Source organism: Dipodomys spectabilis, unplaced genomic scaffold (genome assembly GCF_019054845.1).
Source record: "Dipodomys spectabilis isolate Male_0828 unplaced genomic scaffold, ASM1905484v1 ptg000017l, whole genome shotgun sequence".
NCBI classification, from domain to species: Eukaryota; Metazoa; Chordata; class Mammalia; order Rodentia; family Heteromyidae; genus Dipodomys; species Dipodomys spectabilis.
Window position 1 is genome coordinate 21,054,721 of NW_024870694.1, and position 21,206 is coordinate 21,075,926.

At 49.1% G+C, this 21,206-nt stretch overlaps 2 protein-coding genes across 2 annotated transcripts; one reads left to right on the forward strand and one right to left on the reverse strand.

The window, feature by feature from the left end:
- The first annotated feature begins 8,240 nt into the window (after positions 1-8,240).
- On the forward strand, positions 8,241-10,435 carry Camk2n2 (calcium/calmodulin dependent protein kinase II inhibitor 2). The gene is made up of 2 exons (XM_042669403.1): positions 8,241-8,505; positions 9,394-10,435. The coding sequence occupies exons 1-2, from the start codon at positions 8,337-8,339 to the stop codon at positions 9,462-9,464; spliced, it is 240 nt and encodes a 79-aa protein (XP_042525337.1). The 5' UTR covers positions 8,241-8,336; the 3' UTR covers positions 9,465-10,435.
- Positions 10,058-20,736, reverse strand: Eef1akmt4 (EEF1A lysine methyltransferase 4). Its single transcript, XM_042669390.1, has 3 exons — positions 20,510-20,736; positions 11,930-12,213; positions 10,058-11,317 (listed from the first exon to the last, which is right to left on the reverse strand). Exons 1-3 carry the CDS (start codon positions 20,703-20,705, stop codon positions 11,030-11,032), a joined length of 768 nt encoding a protein of 255 aa, XP_042525324.1. The 5' UTR covers positions 20,706-20,736; the 3' UTR covers positions 10,058-11,029.
- Between the last annotated feature and the right edge of the window lie 470 nt (positions 20,737-21,206).

A 21,206-nucleotide genomic window follows, 5' to 3' on the forward strand; every position in this document is an offset into this window, starting at 1 on the left:
AAAAAAAAAAAAGAGGACAGGAAAACTCAATGTCAAAGAGTAGAATATTTATTGACTAAATCAAATACCTATCAATGAGATACTATACGACATTTTTAAATGATAGAAGAAAAAAGTATTTAAAAATTAAAAACAAAGCCGGGCGCTGGTGGCTCAAGCCTGTAATCCTAGCTACTCAGAAGGCTGAGATCTGAGGATCGCGGTTCAAAGCCAGCCCGGGCAGGAGAGACCATGAGACTCCTATCTCCAATAAACCACCAGAAAACCGGAAGTGGTGCTGTAGCTCAAGTGGTAGAGTGCTTGCCTTGAGCTGAAGAGCTGAGGGACAGCGCCCAGGCCCAGAGTTCAAGCCCCACGACCGACCAAAAAAAAAAAAAAAATTAAAATTAAATAAAATGTAGAAGAGATGGGAAAAGAAAAGGTTTATAAGATATAATTTTTGTGAAAAGACAGACAATGGATAGATGCATAGACTGAAAAAAAGACTGAAAGGATGTGCAACAGAGGGTACTGATAACGATGTTCTTTTAAAAGTTTTGGGGGGCTGGGAATGTGGCTTAATGGTAGAGTGCATGCATGAAGCCCTGGGTTCAATTCCTCAGTACCACATAAACAGAAAAAGCTGTAAGTGGTAGAGTGCTAGCCTTGAGCACAGATAAGTTCAAGGACAGAGCCCAGGCCCTGAGTTCAAGCCCTACGACTAGCAAAAAAAAAAAAAAGTGTTTTGGGGTTTCAGTATAACAATAACTAACATTTCTATGTACTTTACAAATATTAATTTATTTACTCCTTATGATGACTCAAGTTACATTTTAACAGTATAATTTTCCATTTTACAGATAAGAAACCTCATTTTCCCTCCTCAGGGAAATAAACATAACATAAAATTTGAAGACACAGTTCTAGAGTATAGACTCTTCCTGATCTTCTTTTTTTTTTCTTCAGCTGTAGACTAGCGCTCTACCACTTGAGCCTCAGCCCCACTTCTGGCTCTTTCTGCTTATGTGGTGCTGAAGAATCGAACCCAGGGCCTCATGCATGCAAGGCAAGCGTTCTACCATTAGCCACCTTCCCAGCCCCTTCCTGATCTTCTTAATCACTGTATTACTCTCTCAAAGTCAACTGATTTGTCTTAGACTAGAATATGATGTTTGGTAAGTGAACTACTCTTTGGCAGTCATTGGGATTGAATCTGGAGCCTTGACCCCATTAGGCAAGTGCTACACCACTTGAGCTGTATCCTCAGCACTTGGGGTTTCTGGCTTTGTTTTCTTTTCTTTTCTTTTTTTTTTTGCTGGTCATAGGGCCTGAACTCAGGGCCTGGGCACTGTCCCTCAGCTCTTCAGCTCAAGGCTAGCACTCTACCATTTGAGCCACAGCGCCACTTCCGGCTTTTTCTGCTTATGTGGTGCTGAAGAATCGAACCCAGGGCCTAATGCATGCAAGGCAAGCACTCCACTGAGCCACCTTCCCAGCCCCGGGTTTCTGGCTTTGTAGCTCAGGCTTATCTAGAGATCCTGCGTCCATGTCCTGTGTGCTAGAATTATACATATGTGTCACCATATCCAGTAGTATATCATTGGTTTTAAACCTTTTTTTTGTATGTGTTTAGAAGCCCCCTGGGCCTGGGCACTATCTCTGAGTTTCTATTGCTCAAAGCTAGCATTCTACCGCTTGAGCCACAGTTCCACTTCTGGGTTTTGGGGATGAGTTTATTGATGATAAGAGTCTCGACTTTCCTGCTTGGATTGGCTTTGAACCATGATCCTCAGATCTAAGCCTCCTGAGTAGCTAGGATGACAGGTTGTAACTACATCCAGATCCAGTTGTTTTAAGTCTCTTTAAAAAAATAATCATTAAGCTTAGCACTGGTGACTCACAACTGTAATCCGAGCTACTCAGGAAAATGAATTCTAAAGATTGAAGTTCAAAGCCAACATGTGCAGGAAAGTCTGTGAGACTATTATCTCCAATTAACCACCAGCAAACTGGAAGTGGTGCTGTGGCTCAAAGTGGTAGAGCACTAACAAACCTGCATGAAAGAGCTCAAGAATAGCAGCCAGGCCCTCAATTCAAGTCACATTACACCCCCCCACACACACAAATCATTAAGATATTTTTTATTGTAAAGGCAAACTACTCCAGAAGTATATAGAATAAAACATTAAATTCATTCTGAATAAATGAACAATGATTCTGCTGGGATTCCTGTATCACCTGTAGAGATAATTATTAGCAGCTTGGTATGAATCCTTCCAGATCTTGTATATGCACTTACATACATGAGCACTAGGCTATGTACTACATATAGTATATGTGTAATGTGTATGTATGTGTGTGTAATATATATATATATATGTGTGTGTGTGTGTGTGTGTGTTTGTATATATATATATATATATATATATGGTTTGGTTTTATTTTATTTTTTTCCAGTTCTGGGGCTTGAATGTAAGGCTTGGGCACTGTCCCTGAGCTTCTTTTGCTCAAGGCTAGCACTCTACCACTTGAGCCACAGTGCCACTTCTGGCTTTTTGTTATGTGGTACTGAGGAATAGTACCCAGGGTTTCATGCATGCTATGCAAGCACTCTACCACTGGCCACATTCCCAGCCCAATGTGTAGGTTTTTTGATAACTTTTTCTACAGTGTCTTTTAAATAAAATGAGTCTGGAAATGCCCTCATCATATAGATTGTAGATTTCCTTTAAGTGGACAGGGTAGGAATAAAGAGTCCCTCTAGAGAGAATTCAAAGAATGAGAAATATGGTCATGAATGATGATAGAAAAAAAGATTAGCCCATAATATATGTAACTATTTATATTTCTTTCTTAGGAGTGCAATGTGTCACTGGGTGGCTTAACACCACAGAAACTGGGCTGGAGGTATGGTTTAAGTGGTTGGGCTCTATCAGAGCAAGCAAGCTGAGCAAGCATGAAGCCCTGAGTTTTAGCTCTGGGAGAAAAAGAGAGAGGGGGGAGGAAGGAGGGAGAGAGAGAGAGCCATGTATGTGTATGTGTGTGTTAGAGAGAGACTGCTCTGTGTGTTAGAGATGTTAGAGAGAGACTGCTCTGTGTGTGTGAGAGAGAGAGGAAGGAAAGAAGGAAGGGAAGATGGAAGGGAGGGAGAGAAGAAAGAAAGGAAGAAAAAGAGAGAAAGGGAGAGAGAGGAAAAAGGAAGGAAGGCAAGCAGGCAGGCAGGCAGGCAGGCAGGCAGGTAGGCAGGCTATAATCCTACTTACTCAGGAGGCTGAGAATTGAGGGTTGCAGTTCAAAGCCAGTCTTAGGCAGTCAAAGTCAGATTCTTGTCTCCAACAAACTACTAAGAAAAGACAGGAAATAGCACTGTGGCTCAAGTGGTAAAGCACTAGTCTTGAACAAAAGAAGCTCAGGGGCAGCATCCAGGTCCTGAGTTCAAGACCCAGAATTAGCACAAAAACAAAATGGGCTGGGAATGTGGCTTAGTGGTAGAGTGCTTGCCTAACATGCATGAAACCCTGGGTTCAATTCCTCAATACCACATAAACAGAAAAAGCAAAGAAGTAGTGCTGTGGCTCAAGTGGCACAGTACTAGCCTTGAGCAAAAGAAGCACAGGGACAGTGACCAGGCCTAGTTCAAGGACAGTTCAAGACCCAGGACTGGCAGGGAAAAAAAAGGGGGGTGGGGAAGAATGAAGGAAAGAAGAGAAATAATCAAGAGTTGTGTTCATTAGTCAGGTCACATATTAATTAGTCAAAATCACATATCCTAACAAAGTAGTAACTATTTGGAAAAAAATGTTTTCTTTTCTTTTGTACAGTACATTCATGAGTTTATCTTTGGGAGGGTGGGGGGGAGGGAACAGAACTGGTGGGAAAAAGAGGGAAAAAATGCAGTAGTGGAGTTCACTGGATACTGATAAAAGTGAACTATACAAGTGGTGGGTGGAGACAGGAGGGAGGGACTGGGAAGACACTGTATGAAAAGAAAGGTACTCATTACCCGACTTGTGTAATCTCTGTACATCACCTTTATAATAACAATAAAGTAAAATTTTTAAAAATACAAATAAACAAATTAATAATAATCATAACAACAATAATAAGCAGGTGCATGACCAATGAAGAGACAGATCTGAGGATGGAAGTTCAGAGCAAGCCCAGGCAGACAAATCTGAAACTCTTATCTCCAATTAACCAGCAAAAGCCAGGTACTAGGCTTGAACTCACAGATAGACAGATAGCTAGAGAGAGGTATAGATATCTATCTATAAATATATAGATAGATACAGTAGACTCTAGTGAAGAACCCTTCTGAGCTTCTTTGAGTTTCTGGTGGCTCCCAGCAGTCCATGATTTTCAGCTCTATCACTCCTCTCTCTCTCTTTTTGAGAAGGGACTCAAACTATCTGATGTTTTCTCTCATTGGCTAGAACTCTACTTCCTGAGCCATGCCTCCAACCCCACCACTCCTATCTCAACCACTTTATTGATTGATTGATTGATTGATTGATTGTAGGTTGTGGGGCTTGAACTCTGGGCTTGGGTACTATCCCTGAGCCTCTTTGCACTCAAAGCTAGCACTCTACCACTTTGAGCCACAGCACCCCTTCTGGTTTTCTGGTGGTTAATTGGAGATAAGAGTCTCATGGACTTTTCTGCCAGGGCTGGCTTTGAACCATGATCCTCAGATCTCAGCCTCCTGAGTAGCTAGGATTACAGGCATGAGCTACCAGCACCTGGCTCAACCACTTTCTTGTAGCCTTCTTCCCTCTGTATGTCTCTGTATGTCCTCCTCTTAGAAAGATACCTGTTTGGATTTTGAGCCCAGTATCCAGTATGACCTCATCTTAATTAATTATATCTCCATAGACGCTATTTCCATATGTCACAGTCTCTGATATTGTAGAATGGACATGAATTGGGGATGTGTGGAGAGGGTCTCTATTCAGCCTACTATATTGATCTACTGTACCTACCTGAATAAAAGTGATAATATTCAATTGCCAAAATTACACATTATTTTATTTAAAGCATATAAAATAAATCACAAAATTTTGAAGAATTTTAATTTTTTTTGAGATATGGTCTCACTATGTAGCCAGGCTGACTTCATGTAATTGAGTTCCTCCCACCTTAACTCTCACCTGCTAGGTTTACAGGTATGGACCATTATCGTCAGCTTAACAGACTTCGAATTGAGAAACTCAACGTGTTGTGGAACAACTCCAAAATTCATTTCATTTAGCCTATGAAAATAAATTTCTTCTTATGGAATAGTATTACAATATATTTTAAGAAGAGGCACAGATTTAAAGAATCACTGCCCTGCCAGTCGCTGGTGGCTCACGCCTGTAATCCTAGCTACTCAGGAGACTGAGATCTGAGGATCTCGGTTCAAAGACAGCCTGGGCAGGAAAGTCTGTGAGACTCTTATCTCCAATAAACCACTAGAAAACCAGAAGTGGCGCTGTGGCTCAAGTGGTAGAGCGCTAGCCTTGAGCTGAAAAGCTCATGGACAGTGCCCAGGCCCAGAGTTCAAGACCTGCAACCGACAAAAAAAAAAAAATCACTTCCCCCCATATACATTTTTATGTCATTGATAAAGCTTATTTACATTCAGTATTGAATGTAACCACATTGCAGTATGCACAGAATGCATAGGAATTAGACTAAAGAAGCTGGCACTGGTGGCTCACACCTGTAATTCTAGCTACTTAGAAGGCTGAGATCTGAGGATCTCAGTTCAAAGTCAGCCTGTGCAAGAAAGTCCGTGAGACTTATCTCCAATTAACCACCAGAAAAGTGGAAGTTGGGTTGTGACTCAAAGTGGTAAAGCACTAGCCTTGAACAAAAGCACTCAGAGACAGCACCCAAACCCTGAGTTCAAGTCCTACAGTCAAAAAAAATTAGATTAAAAAAGAAACTAGCCATATGAATTCCACAATAAATTGTTATTTCTTTCTCCCTCATTCTAGGGAGAGAAAAGAGTTGTTCTGATACAGTGCTCTCATCCTTAGCAAAATCTCTCATGGACCTCTCATTTATTTATTTTAGCACTTTAGGTAATGAGCTACTCCTTACTTCCTTGCATCCACCTTACCTCAGGGCAATTCCATCTATAAAACGTACGTTAGGACTTGGTAGAGCTTCAAAAGAGCAAAAAAACAAGAATCCCTGAGCTTGTTTGTTTATGCCTCTACCTGGCCTTACTAAGTAGTGGCTAGCTTTGGGCATGGCTCAAATGGTAAATTCAAACCTCAGTATTACTAAAAAAAATAAGTAAACAACTATTTTAAAAAATAAGTTATGCTTTTTGATGAGACTGTGGGGCTCAGAGACGGATGCATATGATACAAATGCATGGAAAACATACAAGGGTGTTAGGTAAGGTTTGATGGGGTTTTCCTTAAATGACACAAGTACAAATGAATTATTTTTTAAAATCGATAACTATGAGGTCTTCAACTAAAGGTCACTCAGTGGTAGAGTCAGGATTGAAACTCATTGCTGGACAACTACGTGTGTGTGTATGTGTGTGTGTGTGTGTGTGTGTTTCCGGGACTCAATGGCCTGAGCTTCTGCTTGCCTTTTCTTACAGGTGTCAGTGTCCCTCTCACTGCGACTAGGTCTCCAGGTCCAGTTTCCACCCAGAGACTAGAACAGACCAGAGAACAGGATAGGAACGGATCCTCAAGGTCTGGGGCCTTGGGGCTGACATCTCTTCCCATGCCACGTGTTCCCATTTGGTTTCCTGAAGGCAGCCACCTGCATCTACCTCTGAGTCCTCTGGACTAACACACCCGAAAGACAGTGGGGCGGGGGTGGGGGTGGGGGTGAGGACAAAACCCAACATCGATCTCACTAGCCGTGTGATTCGATCGGAATCGGAGGGTAAAAGCGTCTCGCCAGGGGTGTAGGCTGAGTACTGGATGCTGATCCCTATCAGTGCTGTCGTCACTGGCGGTGATGTGAGCGCCCCCCCCCCCCCGCGCCGCCCCGGCCAGTGATTGCGCCAGAGCCCTCGCACGCTGGCGAGCAGGTGACGCTGCGGCTGACGGCCCGCGGGGAGGGGTGGGGGTGGCAGGAGGTACGGGAAGGGGGCGTGCTCCGCTCTCGGCGGCGCTAGAACTCTTCCGTGGTCCCCTCCCAACGAGGGCTGGGGGCGTTCTCTGCCCCCCACTCCCTCCGCACGCGAACTAGCGCACACCGCGTCCTCAGGCGCTCCGGGCTTCCCCGCGTCACCCGCCGCCGGGGCGCCCCGGCGCCGCTGCCATTCATCGCGGCCGCTCTGCCAGCGCGCGCGCCGCGCCTCCCGGGCCGCAGGGACCGCCGGGCGGGCGGGCCGGCGCTTTGAGTCTGGATTTCGCCCTGGCGTTTGTGGGGTACCTGCTCTAGTTCGTGGCACCACCACGGGGTGGCTAAATTCCCTACTAGGAGAGACGGAAATTGGAGCGTCAGGACACGGGAGAGGCAGTGGTGCCTAGACAGCCAGGGATCGAGCCTGGGGACAAATAGAAAAAGGCAAAGACTAACCGAGGGATACAAACACAGAGGGGCAGCTAGGGATGAATGGACCCTGAGCTGCCTGAGGCCCTAAGACCTACCAGGAGAGGACAGCGCACCAACTGCGAGGGCCCGAGCTCTTCCCGCGCTCCCGCGGGTTCGCGCCTTCCGCGCTCTTTCCGGTGCCCAGGCCTCCCGGCCCCCAGCAGTGTGTGTCCCTCCCGCTCTTCCGATCGCTGCCCTCGCGGTCGCTTTGGAACCCCCTGCCGCCCTCGTTCCACTTTCACACCTCTCCTAGCTCGGTGTCCACACCCCCTTTTCTCCTAGGTTCGCTCCTGCTCTCCCTCGGGGCTCGCCTCTCCCCGCTGGCTCTCAGCGGGGTTGGCGGGTAAGGTTCCCCCTGCCCCGCGTGTGGGCCATTCCCAGCCGCTCTGTGGGAACCTCCCCCCGGCATCGCCCTCCCCTCTTGGGATAAGCGGGGCGCGCTCAGGCCCCCGGCCCCGCCTCCTTCCCCTGGCCGGTGCCCGCCCCGCCTCCCCCGCCCCGCCCGCCGTTCACTGCCGCAGTCGGGCGCTCATCGTCATTCCGCTCTCGCCGCCGCCGCCACCCCCGCCCCCCGCGCGCCACCCCCGCCCCCGCCCGGTCCCCGCCACCGTCGCCGCCGCCTGCCCAGCGGCCCGGGAGGCGGAGGCGCGGGGGAGGAGGCCCCGCTTGGCTCCGCAGTCCCGGATGCTGCATGACTTCATCCTTCCGCCGGCTCCCCTGCTGAGCTAGGGCCGGTCCGGCAGCTAGCCCGCCGCCCGCGCCCCGCCGCAGTCCCGCGCCCGCCCCGCGCCCACCCCGCGCCCGCCATGTCCGAGATCCTACCCTACAGCGAGGACAAGATGGGCCGCTTCGGCGCAGATCCCGAGGGCTCCGACCTCTCCTTCAGCTGCCGCCTGCAGGACACCAACTCCTTCTTCGCGGGCAACCAGGCCAAGCGACCCCCCAAGCTGGGCCAGATCGGCCGAGCCAAGCGAGGTACGCGGCCGGGGCCCGAAGTCGCCACCTGACCCAGAAACCCTCTGCTGGGCGTCCCCGGGCTGCCGTTCCCCGCCAAGTGGCCGCAGTTCTTGCCGCAGACCAGTGCAGCCAGCCGCTCTCCTTTCTGCCCGGGCTTTTTTGGGGGGAGGGGAGGGCCGAGGGGGCGGGGGTCCCCGCTGCAGTGTTGGCCTCCGTTTTCCCTCTCCCGGGAACACAGTGTCCCGGATTCGATGCTCGCCACCTCTGGCACCTGGGCGAGGGGGAGGGGCCGGCCGGGGCGTTTGGGGCTGCCTGGAAGTGGGAGCACGGAAGCTTGGGCCGATTCTTTAGGATCAGGGAGTCAGTGGTCACTAAGAAGAACCTTCTGGTCGAGAGCCGCGTCTGACTGGGAGCTGGGGGGACGGGGGCGCCGTTGTCCGGGCTGTTTGCTTGGGGAAGGAAGGGTATGCTGTCAAGTGCCACGATCGGAAGCGGGATCCAGACGGCGAGAGGTTTAGGTGGGGACGAGGGTCGGGGTGGCTGGGCGTTTCCGTTTGGGCCAGTGTGAGGGGAGGGTTCCGTTGGAGCAGAGGGCGGCGAGGGGCTCCCGAGAGCGAGGTCCCCCATCAGCTCGGACGAAGGACAGTTCTGGCGGCGGGAGGGTTCGCACTGGAGGCAGAACAGCCCGTGGACGAGGGGCGTTCCACCACAGAAGGGGGGGAGGGTCCGTGGGAGCCAGGCTCGGCATCAAGTCGGGTGCGCAGGGGAGTTTGGATGGGGAGGGCTTAGAGGCATGAGGTCTCGAGAGGCGTCGCGGGGTCACCGGCAGGAGCTGCGGGGACCCGGGGCCCACTGGAGTTGCAGACCCCCGAGGCCGCGCGGCTGACGCGCTTTCTCCCTGCGCAGTGGTGATCGAGGATGACCGGATAGACGACGTGCTGAAGGGGATGGGGGAGAAGCCGCCGTCCGGAGTGTAGACGCGCCGGCTCGGGCGGCGGGCTCCGGGCCCAGCCCCGCAGCGGCCAGGAGCGCCGGCCGGCGATGCGGCTGCCGGCGCCCCCCGCCCCGGCCCCGGCGCCCGCGGGCGGGGGCTGCAGGGCTGCGCCGCCTCCGGGTCGGTATCGCCACCGCCGCTGCCAGGCACTCCGGAGCTGTCCGCTTCAGCACCACGGCGGCGGCGTTGGCGGCAGCGGTAGCGGCGGCGCGGACCCGCCCGGAGCCCGCCACCGCGCTCATGCACTTTAGAACCTCGGGCCGCAGCCCCACCCCGCGCACCGGAACGGACACAGAGACCCGCGGCCCCCAGCCCCCGGCCCGCCCCCTCCCGCACGGCTCCCCTGTCCCGCCCCCGGCCAGTCTGGTCTGTTGACCCATCGGCTGCAGGTGTGGGACTTCGCGCGGCCAGGGATGTTTGGCTGCGTATCTGCATGAGCTTCCCACCCGAGCCCAGCCCTCCGGGCCATTCTCACCCTCACCCCTGTCTGGCGTGACCCCAGCCTCTTTCTAAGGGACTTCCTCAACACATTTGTATTTTTATATCCGATTCTTTGTTTACTGGCTCCGTTCATGGTTCGTGACCCCTCCCTACCCCCCCAGCCCAGCATCCATCATGCTCTTCTGCGCCTGGCAGATAAGATGAGTGTTGAGGCCGGGGTGGAACAAGCCCGCAACATGGTATCCAACCACATGGCCAGTCAGCCCAGGCCTCTCCCAGAGGCTCTCTGGCAGACCTCTCCCTCTCAAGGTATTACCTTCTAAGGGCCCAGATCTGATTTTACCTTGGACCCTAGTTGTACCCCTGGGAACCCAAATAGGGACTGCTCTACACCTCAGGATGAAACCTGTGGACCTGGAGATGTCCCCGGCCCAGGGGTATCCTTTGTAAATGTTACTCCATCCTCACTGTATCAGGAGTGTGTGAATAAACACAGACTTCCCTGTGTGTGTGGCCACTGCTTTGGTCTGCTCAGGAGCCAGGCCAGAATGGGAGGGCGGCTGGTGCAAGTTGCTGGTGGATTATTAGGTAAACAAACAAGCCAGTCTGATCTGGGAACATTACACTGTAGCTTCCTGAGTACGCATCCAGCCTATGCAGGACAGGTCACCAGTGTTGGAGATGGAGCTGGGATATGATAATAAAGCAATCGAGATTCAATTCTAGATTTATCTGCAGCTTCCTGAAAATAGGTTCAGGTTGGGGTGTGTGGGGGTGTGGGGGTATCCCATGTTGGCTGGTATACAGAGGGGCCTGTGTTGAGTTTTATCCCAGGGGATGAACCCCTGGTGGTTCAGTATAGTACAGGGGGAGATGGGAAGCTGGTAAAAATCTGAAGAATCCAAGAAGGAAGGCAGAAACCTGAGATCTGGAGCCTAGTTGGTCCCAGGCTGAATTGGTTCAGGGGGCTTAATCCCACCACTTCTGCACAAGGCCTCAGATATTCCAGCATCTTGGCACTAATCCCCAGCCCTCAGTCAAGAGATCCAGCTCCCTGAGAAGTCTATGGTAGACAAGCAGGAAGTGCTGGGGACCAGGCTTCTAGCCTCACAGCTGAATGGCACTGAGGAAATCCTCACAATCCGAGTCCTGGAGGCAGCAAGGTAAGGTGGGAGGGCTAGGGGGTGAGAAGAGCTGGGCTCCCTGTGCCAGCTGGGCCACACTGAGCTCCCCACCCTTGTGCATGAGGTAGAGGTGAAAGTGGAAGCCACTGCCATAGGTTGCATGCCTCAGAGACCACCCATAACGGGCTTGGGCATAGTGTCTGGTCCGGAAGTGTGGGCCTGCAGAGGTCATTGAGATGAACCGGCCCCCAGGGACCAGCACCCGGCTCACCTGCAAGGCAGACAGAGAAGCCCTTCAGCAATGAGTCATCTCCAAGTTCTCAAAGGTCAGTACTGCCCCAGATTTTCCCATCACCACCACCCACCCATCCAATTAAATCTCAAGTACTACTATACATCCAATAACTTAAGACTTTCTATGACAAAGAATAAACTACCTTCTCTGCCCATGGCTATTCCATAAGGATAGGGCTATATTCTGCATGGAAGTACAGACCAGTTTTCCTATTACCTTGCCTGACTGCAACCTGACTGCTACTTCATTCCTGTGGCAACTCACTAGCCAAACATTGGCCTTTGTGAGCCTGACCACCCCAGCCTCAACTTTTTTAGGGGGAGGGGAAATGTGTAGTACGGCGGTTTGAACTTAGAACCTCACACCTCACTCCTGCTGGGAAGATGTTCTACCATTTGAACCAAACTCTCCAATCTAATCCTGACCTAGATTAAGCCTCACTGTTTTAAGAACTGTGTTCAAAATTACAATCCATTACCAGCTTTAAATTAGGCCTGGCCTCTAAGTCTGTCCAGTCTCCTGGAACTTCAGCATTCCCCCATCCCCACCTCTTGGTCCACCCTCCTCTTTTTTTTTTTGCTCCCTCACCTCACTTAGCACCTGGTCCACGGTGTGGACACCCTCAGAAGATACAGTCCATGGATCCCGTTCCCCAGCCAGGAGGGCATCCAGTGTGCCCTTCTCAAGAACTACATCAAAAGAGCCATTGGAGAAACTCAGTGCCCGTGCATCCATAGTCTCCCAGCGCAGCTTGGGTACGTGGGCATAGCGAGCCTGCATGGCGGCCACCACTACTGATGAGTAATCCACACTGGTCACGTTGGGGAAGCCTCCAAGGAACAGCTCATAGCTTAGGGCACTGTTCCCACAACCTGGCATGGGAAAAGATGGGTAGCAAAAGAGTTAGGTTAGCTTTGGTTCTCCATGACATCTACTCTTACCCCCTTTTTCTCTCTGTCTAATCCCTCTACTATTAGGGAGAGGCAGCAGAATATAGAAAAGAACATGAACTCTGGACTCAACAGACCTGGTCACAAGTCAGGGCTCCATTATTCCTAGTGGTATGGACTAGGGCATATGGTTTCTGTTAGCATTAATGATTTACACTTGTAATCCTAGCTACTGAGGATTGTGGTTCAAAGCCAGCCTAGGGCAAGAAAATCTGTAATTCATATCTGGAAACAAAAAGCTGAAAGTGGAGGTGTGGTTCAAGTGGTAGAATACAAGCCTTGAGTGAAGGAGCTAAGGGACAGCACCCAGGCCCTGAGTTCAAGCCCCAGTACTGGCATGCAGACACATACACACATAGAAAACCAAACCAAAATTTCCCATTCAGAAAAATGACAATAACAGTCCATAGCCAGCCTACACGCAGGACACAAGACATTAAACTTCAAGTAGGTGAAAAGAGCTTGGAACTTAAAAAGGGGTCAAAGGCAAGGCGCCAGTGGCTCACGCCTGTAATCCTAGCTACTCAGGAGGTATCCTAGCTACTCAGGAGGCTGAGATCTGAGGACTGCAGCAGGAAAGTCTGTGAGACTCATCTCTGATAAACCACCAGAAAACTGGAAGTGGTGCTGTGGCTCAAATGGTAGACCTCTTGACTTGAGATGAAGAGTTCAGGGACAGCACCCAAGCCCAGAGTCCAAGCCCCACGACCAACAAAAAATAAATAAGAACAAGCTATAGGATCACAGAGGAGGGCCCCGACCTCAGGTGGGTCAGTCAAGTATTTCAAAGGAATGACAACCCAGCAGCATCTTAGACAAAAATTAAAATGAAAAAAATCACAACTTTCTGGTTTAAATTACATAGGATACAGTCTCAGAGAGGGCAGAGTTAGGATAAAAGGAGGGCGAGAGGTTAGGAGAATATATAGCCCAATGGGCATAACTATTTTAGATGATCCAGTGTCTTCTTCCAAGCCCTCTATGGCCAGGCTCAGGCTGAGAATAGGGCTGGATGACAGCTTTTGGAATTAGGCTGCTTTTAATCCTCATTTTCCTCCCTAAGAGGATCACAGGATCAGTCATTGGGATAGCCCTAATCTAGCAGGGTTTGGCACCTACAGGGCATCCAGCAGCAGCTGGCTAGTCCTTGCAGGACTATGTTTCCATTGGGCCCTGAGGCTCAGGAAAATACTGACTTCCCTAGGCAAACAAGCATAGCTCCCCAGCTGCAGCCATAAAAAGTACTGGTAGATATAGTACATGAGATAGGAGATAAGAGCTGAATAAGACCCTAACTCAGTCCCAGGCTGAAATCCCACTGGGTTTTTTGGCCCACTATGCTTTTATCACCTAGTACCTGACCTCTTATGACACCAGAGCTCTGTCCTACTCTAGACAAACCTAGATGCCCTGCCTTTGTTCCCCTTAGTGTTGAATGGCATCTTCCATGAGAAAAGTGATTTCTAGCCAGGCGCTGGTAAGCGAGTCCATGAAGTTTTTATTAATTGATGGTTAAAAGCTGAAGTGGGAGTTGTGGTACAAATGGTAGAGCACCAACCTCAGGAGAAAAAGCTTAGGGGCAGTGCCCAGACCCTGAGTTCAAGTCCTAGGACTGGCAAAAAGAAAAAGAAAAAAAAAACACCAAGGTAGTGATTACTAATTTCTACCTCAATAATTTGGAGCCCGCAGTGAAAGTGGGGGCCTTGGAGAGGCATCAACCTGAAAAACTGATCTAAGAATATACCCTATGGGGAACCAGAGCTTAGGAGAATGCTAAACCATTATCAAGAGACTGTAATATAAGCCTGAAGGCTAATTCACTAATTTGGAACCGAAAAACAGCCATCACAAGGACTAGAACATTGAATCCTCTGGTCAGTCCTTTCTCTTCTCCATAGGAAACTGGATGCCAGATTATGAAGAGAAGATACCTATAAAGCATAGAATCAAATATAGAGCATCAGAAAAGGATGACAGAAAAGCTGGGACAGCTATCTATATGCATTTGCTGACTATTAAAATATTCTTGGCAACCAGGCACCAGTGGCTCACGCCTGTAATTCTAGCTACTCAGGAGGCTGAGATCTGAGGACCGCAGTTCCAAGCCAGCCCAGGCAGAAAAGTCCGTGAAACGCCTACCTCCAATTAACCACCAGAAATCTGGAAGTGGTGCTGTGGCTCAAAGTGGTAGGGCATTAGTCTTGAGCAAAAGGGCCCAGGAACAGTGCCCAGGCCCTGAGTTCAAGCCACATGACCGACAAAAAAAATACTCTTGCCATTAAGGGTTGGAGGCATGGTCCAGTTGGTAGAGTGCCAGCCAATGAGCAGAGTGTCATATACCAAGTTTGAGTTTGGGTGTCGCAACAAAAAAAGGAAAACTCTTTTTCCAAGATGGCACTGGATTCCTTAATGGCTGCCACAAAAGAAAGATAACACTTCACAAATGGTCATACAAAAATAAATGTCAAGCAAAAATTTATATCAATTCTGAATGTAGCAATCCACATTAGCTTTCTATGGAAAACAGCACATCACCTAACAAAAACTGTTTTCTTTTTTTTTTTTTTTTTTTGGTCCGGTCGTGGAGCCTGAACTCTGGGCCTGGGTGCTGTCCCTCAGCTGTTCACCTCAAGGCTAGCGCTCTACCACTTGAGCCACAGCACCACTTCTGGCTTTTTTCTTTTTGCTTATGTGGTGCTGAGGAATTGAACCCAGGGCCTCATGCATGCAAGGCAAGCACTCTACCACTGAGCCACCTTCCCAGCCCAAACTCTGTTTTCTTTACAGGAAATAAAGATTAACACCACCTCCCCCAAGATATTAACATTATAATGACCAGACACACAGTCCTAAGTATGATAAACTGCCTTGAGCAGAAAAGCCACAGGAGAGTGAGCTCGAAGCTCTGAATTCAAGCTCACTACTGGTGCATGTGCATGAGCGCACAAACAATTTATAACCAGATACTGGTGGCTCACCCCTGTAATGCAAATCAGGAGGCTACTTCACCAAAAGCAAGAAAGCTTGATGATGCTAGATGCTCTCAGTGGTCAGACCAGATCCCCTTGGTAGTCCTTTGAGCAATTTTTTTTCTTTTGTCAGTTATGGGGCTTGAACACTAGTGCTTGAGTACTACTATTGAGCTCTTTGAGGTTTATAGTTGTTTTTGTCAGTTGTGGGGCTTGAACTTGGCACCTGAACGCTGTCTCTTGGGCTTTCCTGCCTGGACTGGCTTCTTGGCCTTCTGAATAGGTAGAATTATAGGCATGTGCCACCAGTGCCTGGCTTCTCTTAGCAATTTTTGTATGTCCTTTGGTTTTAGTCTGTGTTTGCTTCTAACAGTTAGTGTGACTTTTTAGGCTGAAATTGTACTCAGGAAATTTTTACCTGAGATCACAATTTTGCTTGGCTTCTTTCCTTTCCCTGTGCCTCCAATTTCTCTTGGGAGCTTTTATCTGATGAACGACTTAAGACTTGAATCCTCATCTCAAGAATTACTTCTGGAGAACCCAGCCACCCACAGCAGGGGTTGCCAAGTTCAGGTCATCCCCTTTTTTGAAAAAAAAAAAAAAAAAAAAAGTTTTAACGAAGCACAGCTAGTCTCTTATGTATTTTCTGTCACTGATGTCCAGTATAATATCAGAACTGAGTACCTGTGACACAGACTGTAAAGCCTAAAATATTTACATTCTGGCTAGATTCAGAACAAGTTTGCAGATCCAAAACTTAGAATAATTCCCTTTATATTTATCTTTATTTGCATTTATTCATCTTTAGGGTTAGTCATAAAGATTAAGCAAGTAAGAAAGGGACTATGTAGCATATACCCTGGGACCTGGTAGATTCTCAATTTTTATTTATTGAGATAGAATGTAACATACGATATTCACCAAATTATGGGTCCTGTTCTTTGATCTTGGGGATCAAAGCTATCTGGAAAGCTTTTTTGTGTGTGCAGGTACAAGGGCTTGAACTCAGGACCTGGCACTCTTATTTGGCTTTTTTCACTCAAAGCTGGAACTTTACCACTTGAGCCACAGTTCCATTTCCAGCTTTTTGTGATTATTTGGAGATAAGAGTGTCATGGACTTTCCTGCCCAGGCTGATTTCGAACTGGAATTCTCAGATCTCAGTCTCTTGAGTGGTTAGGAATACAGGCACCTGGATAACTTATACTTTTGAATTTTACACTTTTTATCTCGTCTATCCAGAAACGGGTACCTCCTAGTCAAACAGATTTTACAGCAGTGTTATTCTGCCAACCACCAGCATGAGAATCAGCTGTGGAGTTTGTTGAAAATAGATTTCTGGAACCTACTTTAGAATTAGAATTAGAATCTCTGAGTAGGATCAAGCTTACCAGGTGATTTTGATGCACACAGTTCTATGGTAAACCTATAAATAAATGAAATAGTTCACAATCACAAAATTCAAGAACCTTTCCCTTTGAGGTTGAAAGGGTTCTTGGGAGAGCACACAGAAAACCCTAATATACATGAGTCTTTTATTCTGCTAAGTATTGTTCTAGAAATCTTTCATGCACCTTAAAAATCCAATATATAAGTACCCATTTTGCCAGGCATGGTGGTGCATGTCTAAAATCATAGCTACTCAGAAGGTGGAGACCAGAGGATTGAGGTTCAAGGCCAGCTCAGTCAAAAGTTACGGAGTTCTTATCTCAAAAAAGCCAGGTGCAGCTGGCAATGTGGCTTAGTGGTGCTAGAATGCTTGCCTAGCATGCATGAAGCCCTGGGTTCAATTCCTCAGTACCAAATAAACAGAAAAAGCCAGAAGTGTCACTATGGCTTAAGTGGTAGAGTGCTAGCCTTGAGCAAAAGCAGCTCAGGGATAGTACCCAGGCCCTGAGTTCAGGTCCCAGGACTGGCAAAAAAAAAAAAAAAAAGCCGGGGCTGGGAAGGTGGCTCAGTGGTAGAGTACTTGCCTTGCATGCCTGAGGCCCTGGGTTCGATTCCTCAGTACCACATAAGTAAAAAGAAAAAACCCGGAAGTGGCCCTGTGGCTCAAGTGGTAGAGCGCTAGCCTTGAGCTGAAGAGCTGAGGGACAGCGCCCAGGCCCAGAGTTCAGGCCCCACGACCGGACCCAAAAAAAAAAAAAAAAAAGCCAGGTGCCATGGCCCACAGCTAGAGAAAGATGGAGGTAGGAGGACCATGAGCCAACATCTGCCATGGAAAAACTAAAGGTAAAAAGACTGGGGATGCCGGGAGCCAGTGGTTTATGCCTATAATCCTAGCTACTCAGGAGGCTGAGATCTGAGGATTGCGGTTCAAAGCCAGCCTGGGCAGGAAAGTCCGTGAGACTCTCATCTCCAATTAACCATCAGAAAACCTGAAGGGGGGGGGGGGGGGAGAGAGGGGCTGGGAAGGTGGCTCAGTGGTAGAGCGCTTGCCTCACATGCATGAGGCCCTGGGTTCTTTTCTTTAGCACCACATAAGCAGAAAAGGCTAGAAGTGGAACTGTGGCTCAAGTGGTAGAGCGCTAGCCTTGAGCTGAAGAGCTGAGGGACAGCGCCCAGGCCCAGAGTTCAGGCACCATGACTGGCCAAAAAAAAAAAAAAAGAAAGAAAAGAAAACCTGAAGTGGTGCTGTGGCTCAAGTGGTAGAGCGCTAGCCTTGAGTTTAAGAGCTGAGGGACAGCACCCAGGCCCCGAATTCAAGCCCCACGACTGACAACAACAACAACAACAAAAAAGACTGGGGTTGGGTGGGGGTAGCTGGGAATGTGGCTTAGTGGTAGAGTGCTTGCCTAGCATGCATTAAGCCCTGGCTTTGATTCCTCAGCACCACATAAACAGAAAAGGCTGGAAGTGGCATGAAGGATCAAGTGGTAGGGCACAGAGAGACAGAGCCCAAGCCCTGAGTTCAAGCCCCAAAACCACCACCAAAAAAAAAAAAAAAGACTAGGGGGCTGGGCACTGGTGGCTCATGCCTGTAATCCTAGCTATTCAGGAGGCTGAAACCTGAGTATAAAAGTTCCTGAGACTGTACTCTCCAGTACTCAGAAAAAGATGTGCTGCTGTGGCTCAAAGAATAGAGTGCTAGCCTTGAGTGAAAGAAACTTAAGGACAGCACCCAGGCTTCAAGTTCAAGCCCTAGGACTGGCATTAAAAAAAAAAAAAAAAATAGCCTTGAGCTGAAGAGCTGAGAGACAGCGCTCAGGCCCAAAGTTCAAGCCTGAAGACCGACCAAAAAAAAAAAAAATATTCCAAATGAAGAAATGTGAAGATGAATCTCCATTTTGCCTGCATACAATACTGTTTCAAATAAAAAGGCTATATGAAAGAAAAAAAAAGACTAGAGGGACATGACTCAGGTGGTAGAGTACTTGAAAGGCACAAGACCTTGGGTTAAAATCCCCACTACCAAAAACAAAACAAATAAAAGGGAAAGAAATAGCACTCTTTTTCTTTTTTTTTTTTGGTGCCAGTAATAGGGATTGAACACAAGGCCTTTTGCTCAAAGCTAGTGCTTTACCATTTGAGCCACAGTTCCACTTCCAGCTTTCTGGTGTTTAACTGGAGATAAGAGTCTCATGGACTTTCCTGCCCAGGCTAGTTTGAATGGTGATCCTTACCTCTCAGTCACCTGAAAAGGATTATAGGCATGAGCCACCAGCACCTAGCCAGTACTAATTTTTTTTTTTGTCAGTTATGGGGCCTGAACTCTGGGCCTGGGCGCTGTCTCTCAGCTCTTCAGCTCAAGGCTAGTGCCCTACCACTTGAGCCACAGCGCCACTTCTGGCTTTTTCTGCTTATGTGGTGCTAAGGAATCGAACCCAGGGCCTTATGCATACAAGGCAAGCGCACTACCACTGAGCCACCTTCCCAGCCCCTAATTTTTTTTAAAAAAGCTGGGAAGGTGGCTCAGTGGTAGAACGCTTGCCTTGCATGCATGAAGCCCTGGGTTCGAGTCCTCAGCACCACATAAGAAGAAAAAAGCCAGAAGTAGTACTGTGGCTCAAGTGGTAGGGCGCTAACCTTGAGCTGAAGAGCTGAGGGTCAGCGCCCAGGCCCACAGTTCAGCCCCCACAACTGGCAAAAAAAAAAGCTGTGAAAAGGCACAGAAATTTTAAGTATATTGTGCAAGATTAAATAGCCAAGATTACAACTCAGCCAAGATTTAAACATAATTAGCTGCTTTTAAAGTCCATGTTCTTAACCACTATATTTCCCTCCTAGTCCTAGTAAGGTTCTACTTCTCTTAAATTGGGTACAGCAGACACACATTAGGTTTATTATTTATACGGTACATACACACCATATGTATATGAGATGCTCCTTTTAAATGTATCAAATATTTCACTTACATATAAAGGCCAGGCACTGGTGGCTCAAACCTATAATTCTAGCTACCCAGGAGGCTGAGATCTGAGGATCATTGTTCAAAACCCAGTCTGGGCAGGAAAGTCTGTGAGATTCTTATCTCCAATTAACCACCAGAAAAACAGAAGTGGCATTGTGGCTCACGGTGGTACAGTGCTAGCCTTGAGCATAAAAAGCTCAGGGACAGTGCCCGGGCCCAGAGTTCAATCACCAGATCTGGCCGTGTGCACGCAAATGCAAACATTCGCCAACACACACAAACATCACATCATCACACAAAAGCTATACTGAAAAGAAGTTCATCGCTCAAACTTCACGAAGAACCTCCAAGGCTGACAGTGGGAGAGAGCACCTAGTGGAGCAGCCGGACCTGTCAGAACTCCACCATCCACCCCGCATAACTTCTCCCTTAAGGAAACCACACCAACCCCATTCGACCTCAGGGGGCGCTGTTCTTACCGTCACTTCACTTGCGGCACAAGACTAAGTTTAGGGCTCCGGGTAATAATCCCCTCTAGGTGACAATGGCTCCGAATGCCCACAAGCAAAAAAACAAAAACAAAACACACACACACGAGGCACAATAGTCAAGGTGCCTGTGCGTGCCTTCTCCCACTAGAACTTGCTCCTACCATTTCTGGAAATGAAACTTAAGTTCCCTACGGATTCCTGGTGTGTCCCGGTGGGTCCTCTGAGCGCTGGGCGCGCGGGCCGGACTAGATCCTGGGTCATCCCCACGCTATTCCAAGCTAAATGCTGCAAGATTCTGAAGGTACTGAATCTTGGCTTCCGACGGGGGGCACCCTTTTAGGGGAGCAAGGAGTCAGGGCCCGTCCAGCCCAATCCCCTCGGGCGGTACAACGCCCGGAGGTACCCACCTAGCACGAGGATACGGTCCTCCGGCCGCAGCTCCGGTTCTAGAAGGGCGCGGAAGGAAGAGAAGTCCCCGAACCATTCGTAGGGGGCAGAATCGGCCGCGCACCGGTATCGCTGGTCCCAGTATTGGAGTTCGCAGTACTCGAAGTTCCGCTCGGGCAACTCCGGCTGGGGCGTGGGGGCCCGAAGGGCGGCCATGCTCCCAGCCGCCCGGCCGCCCGGCTCTCGCCACCGGTGCCAGCCTGAGGGGCCAATCGCGACGGCGGGAGGCGGGGCCCCGCGTCTCCGCCCACCACCCGCAGTTGCTCAACACAAACACGTGGAACTTCCGTCTGCTGCTCGGCGTTCTTTTGAGAATCCTCCGGCCAGGAAAGCCACGTCGTCCTGATCTGGGATTCTCCGGCAGTGCTGTCCCATCACGCCCCCAAACCCACACTCCTGGTGTCAACCAGACTCACCCGGGCTCATAACCACATCCCCTCATATCCCTACTTAATTTTAATCAGTGTGTCAAATGCCTGAAAACTAAAGGGTTCGCTTCTTCCAAGCCGGAGAGGGGTGCGGGTGGGGGGCGTTGGCCTCCAGCGTGGTTGAGGCTGGGCTGGGAGAGTAGGACGGGGGGGGGGGGGGGGAGAGGAGTAGGACTTTTCTGGAAAAACTTGGCCGTCTCTGCCCAGGGATAGGGATAAACTGAAAAGT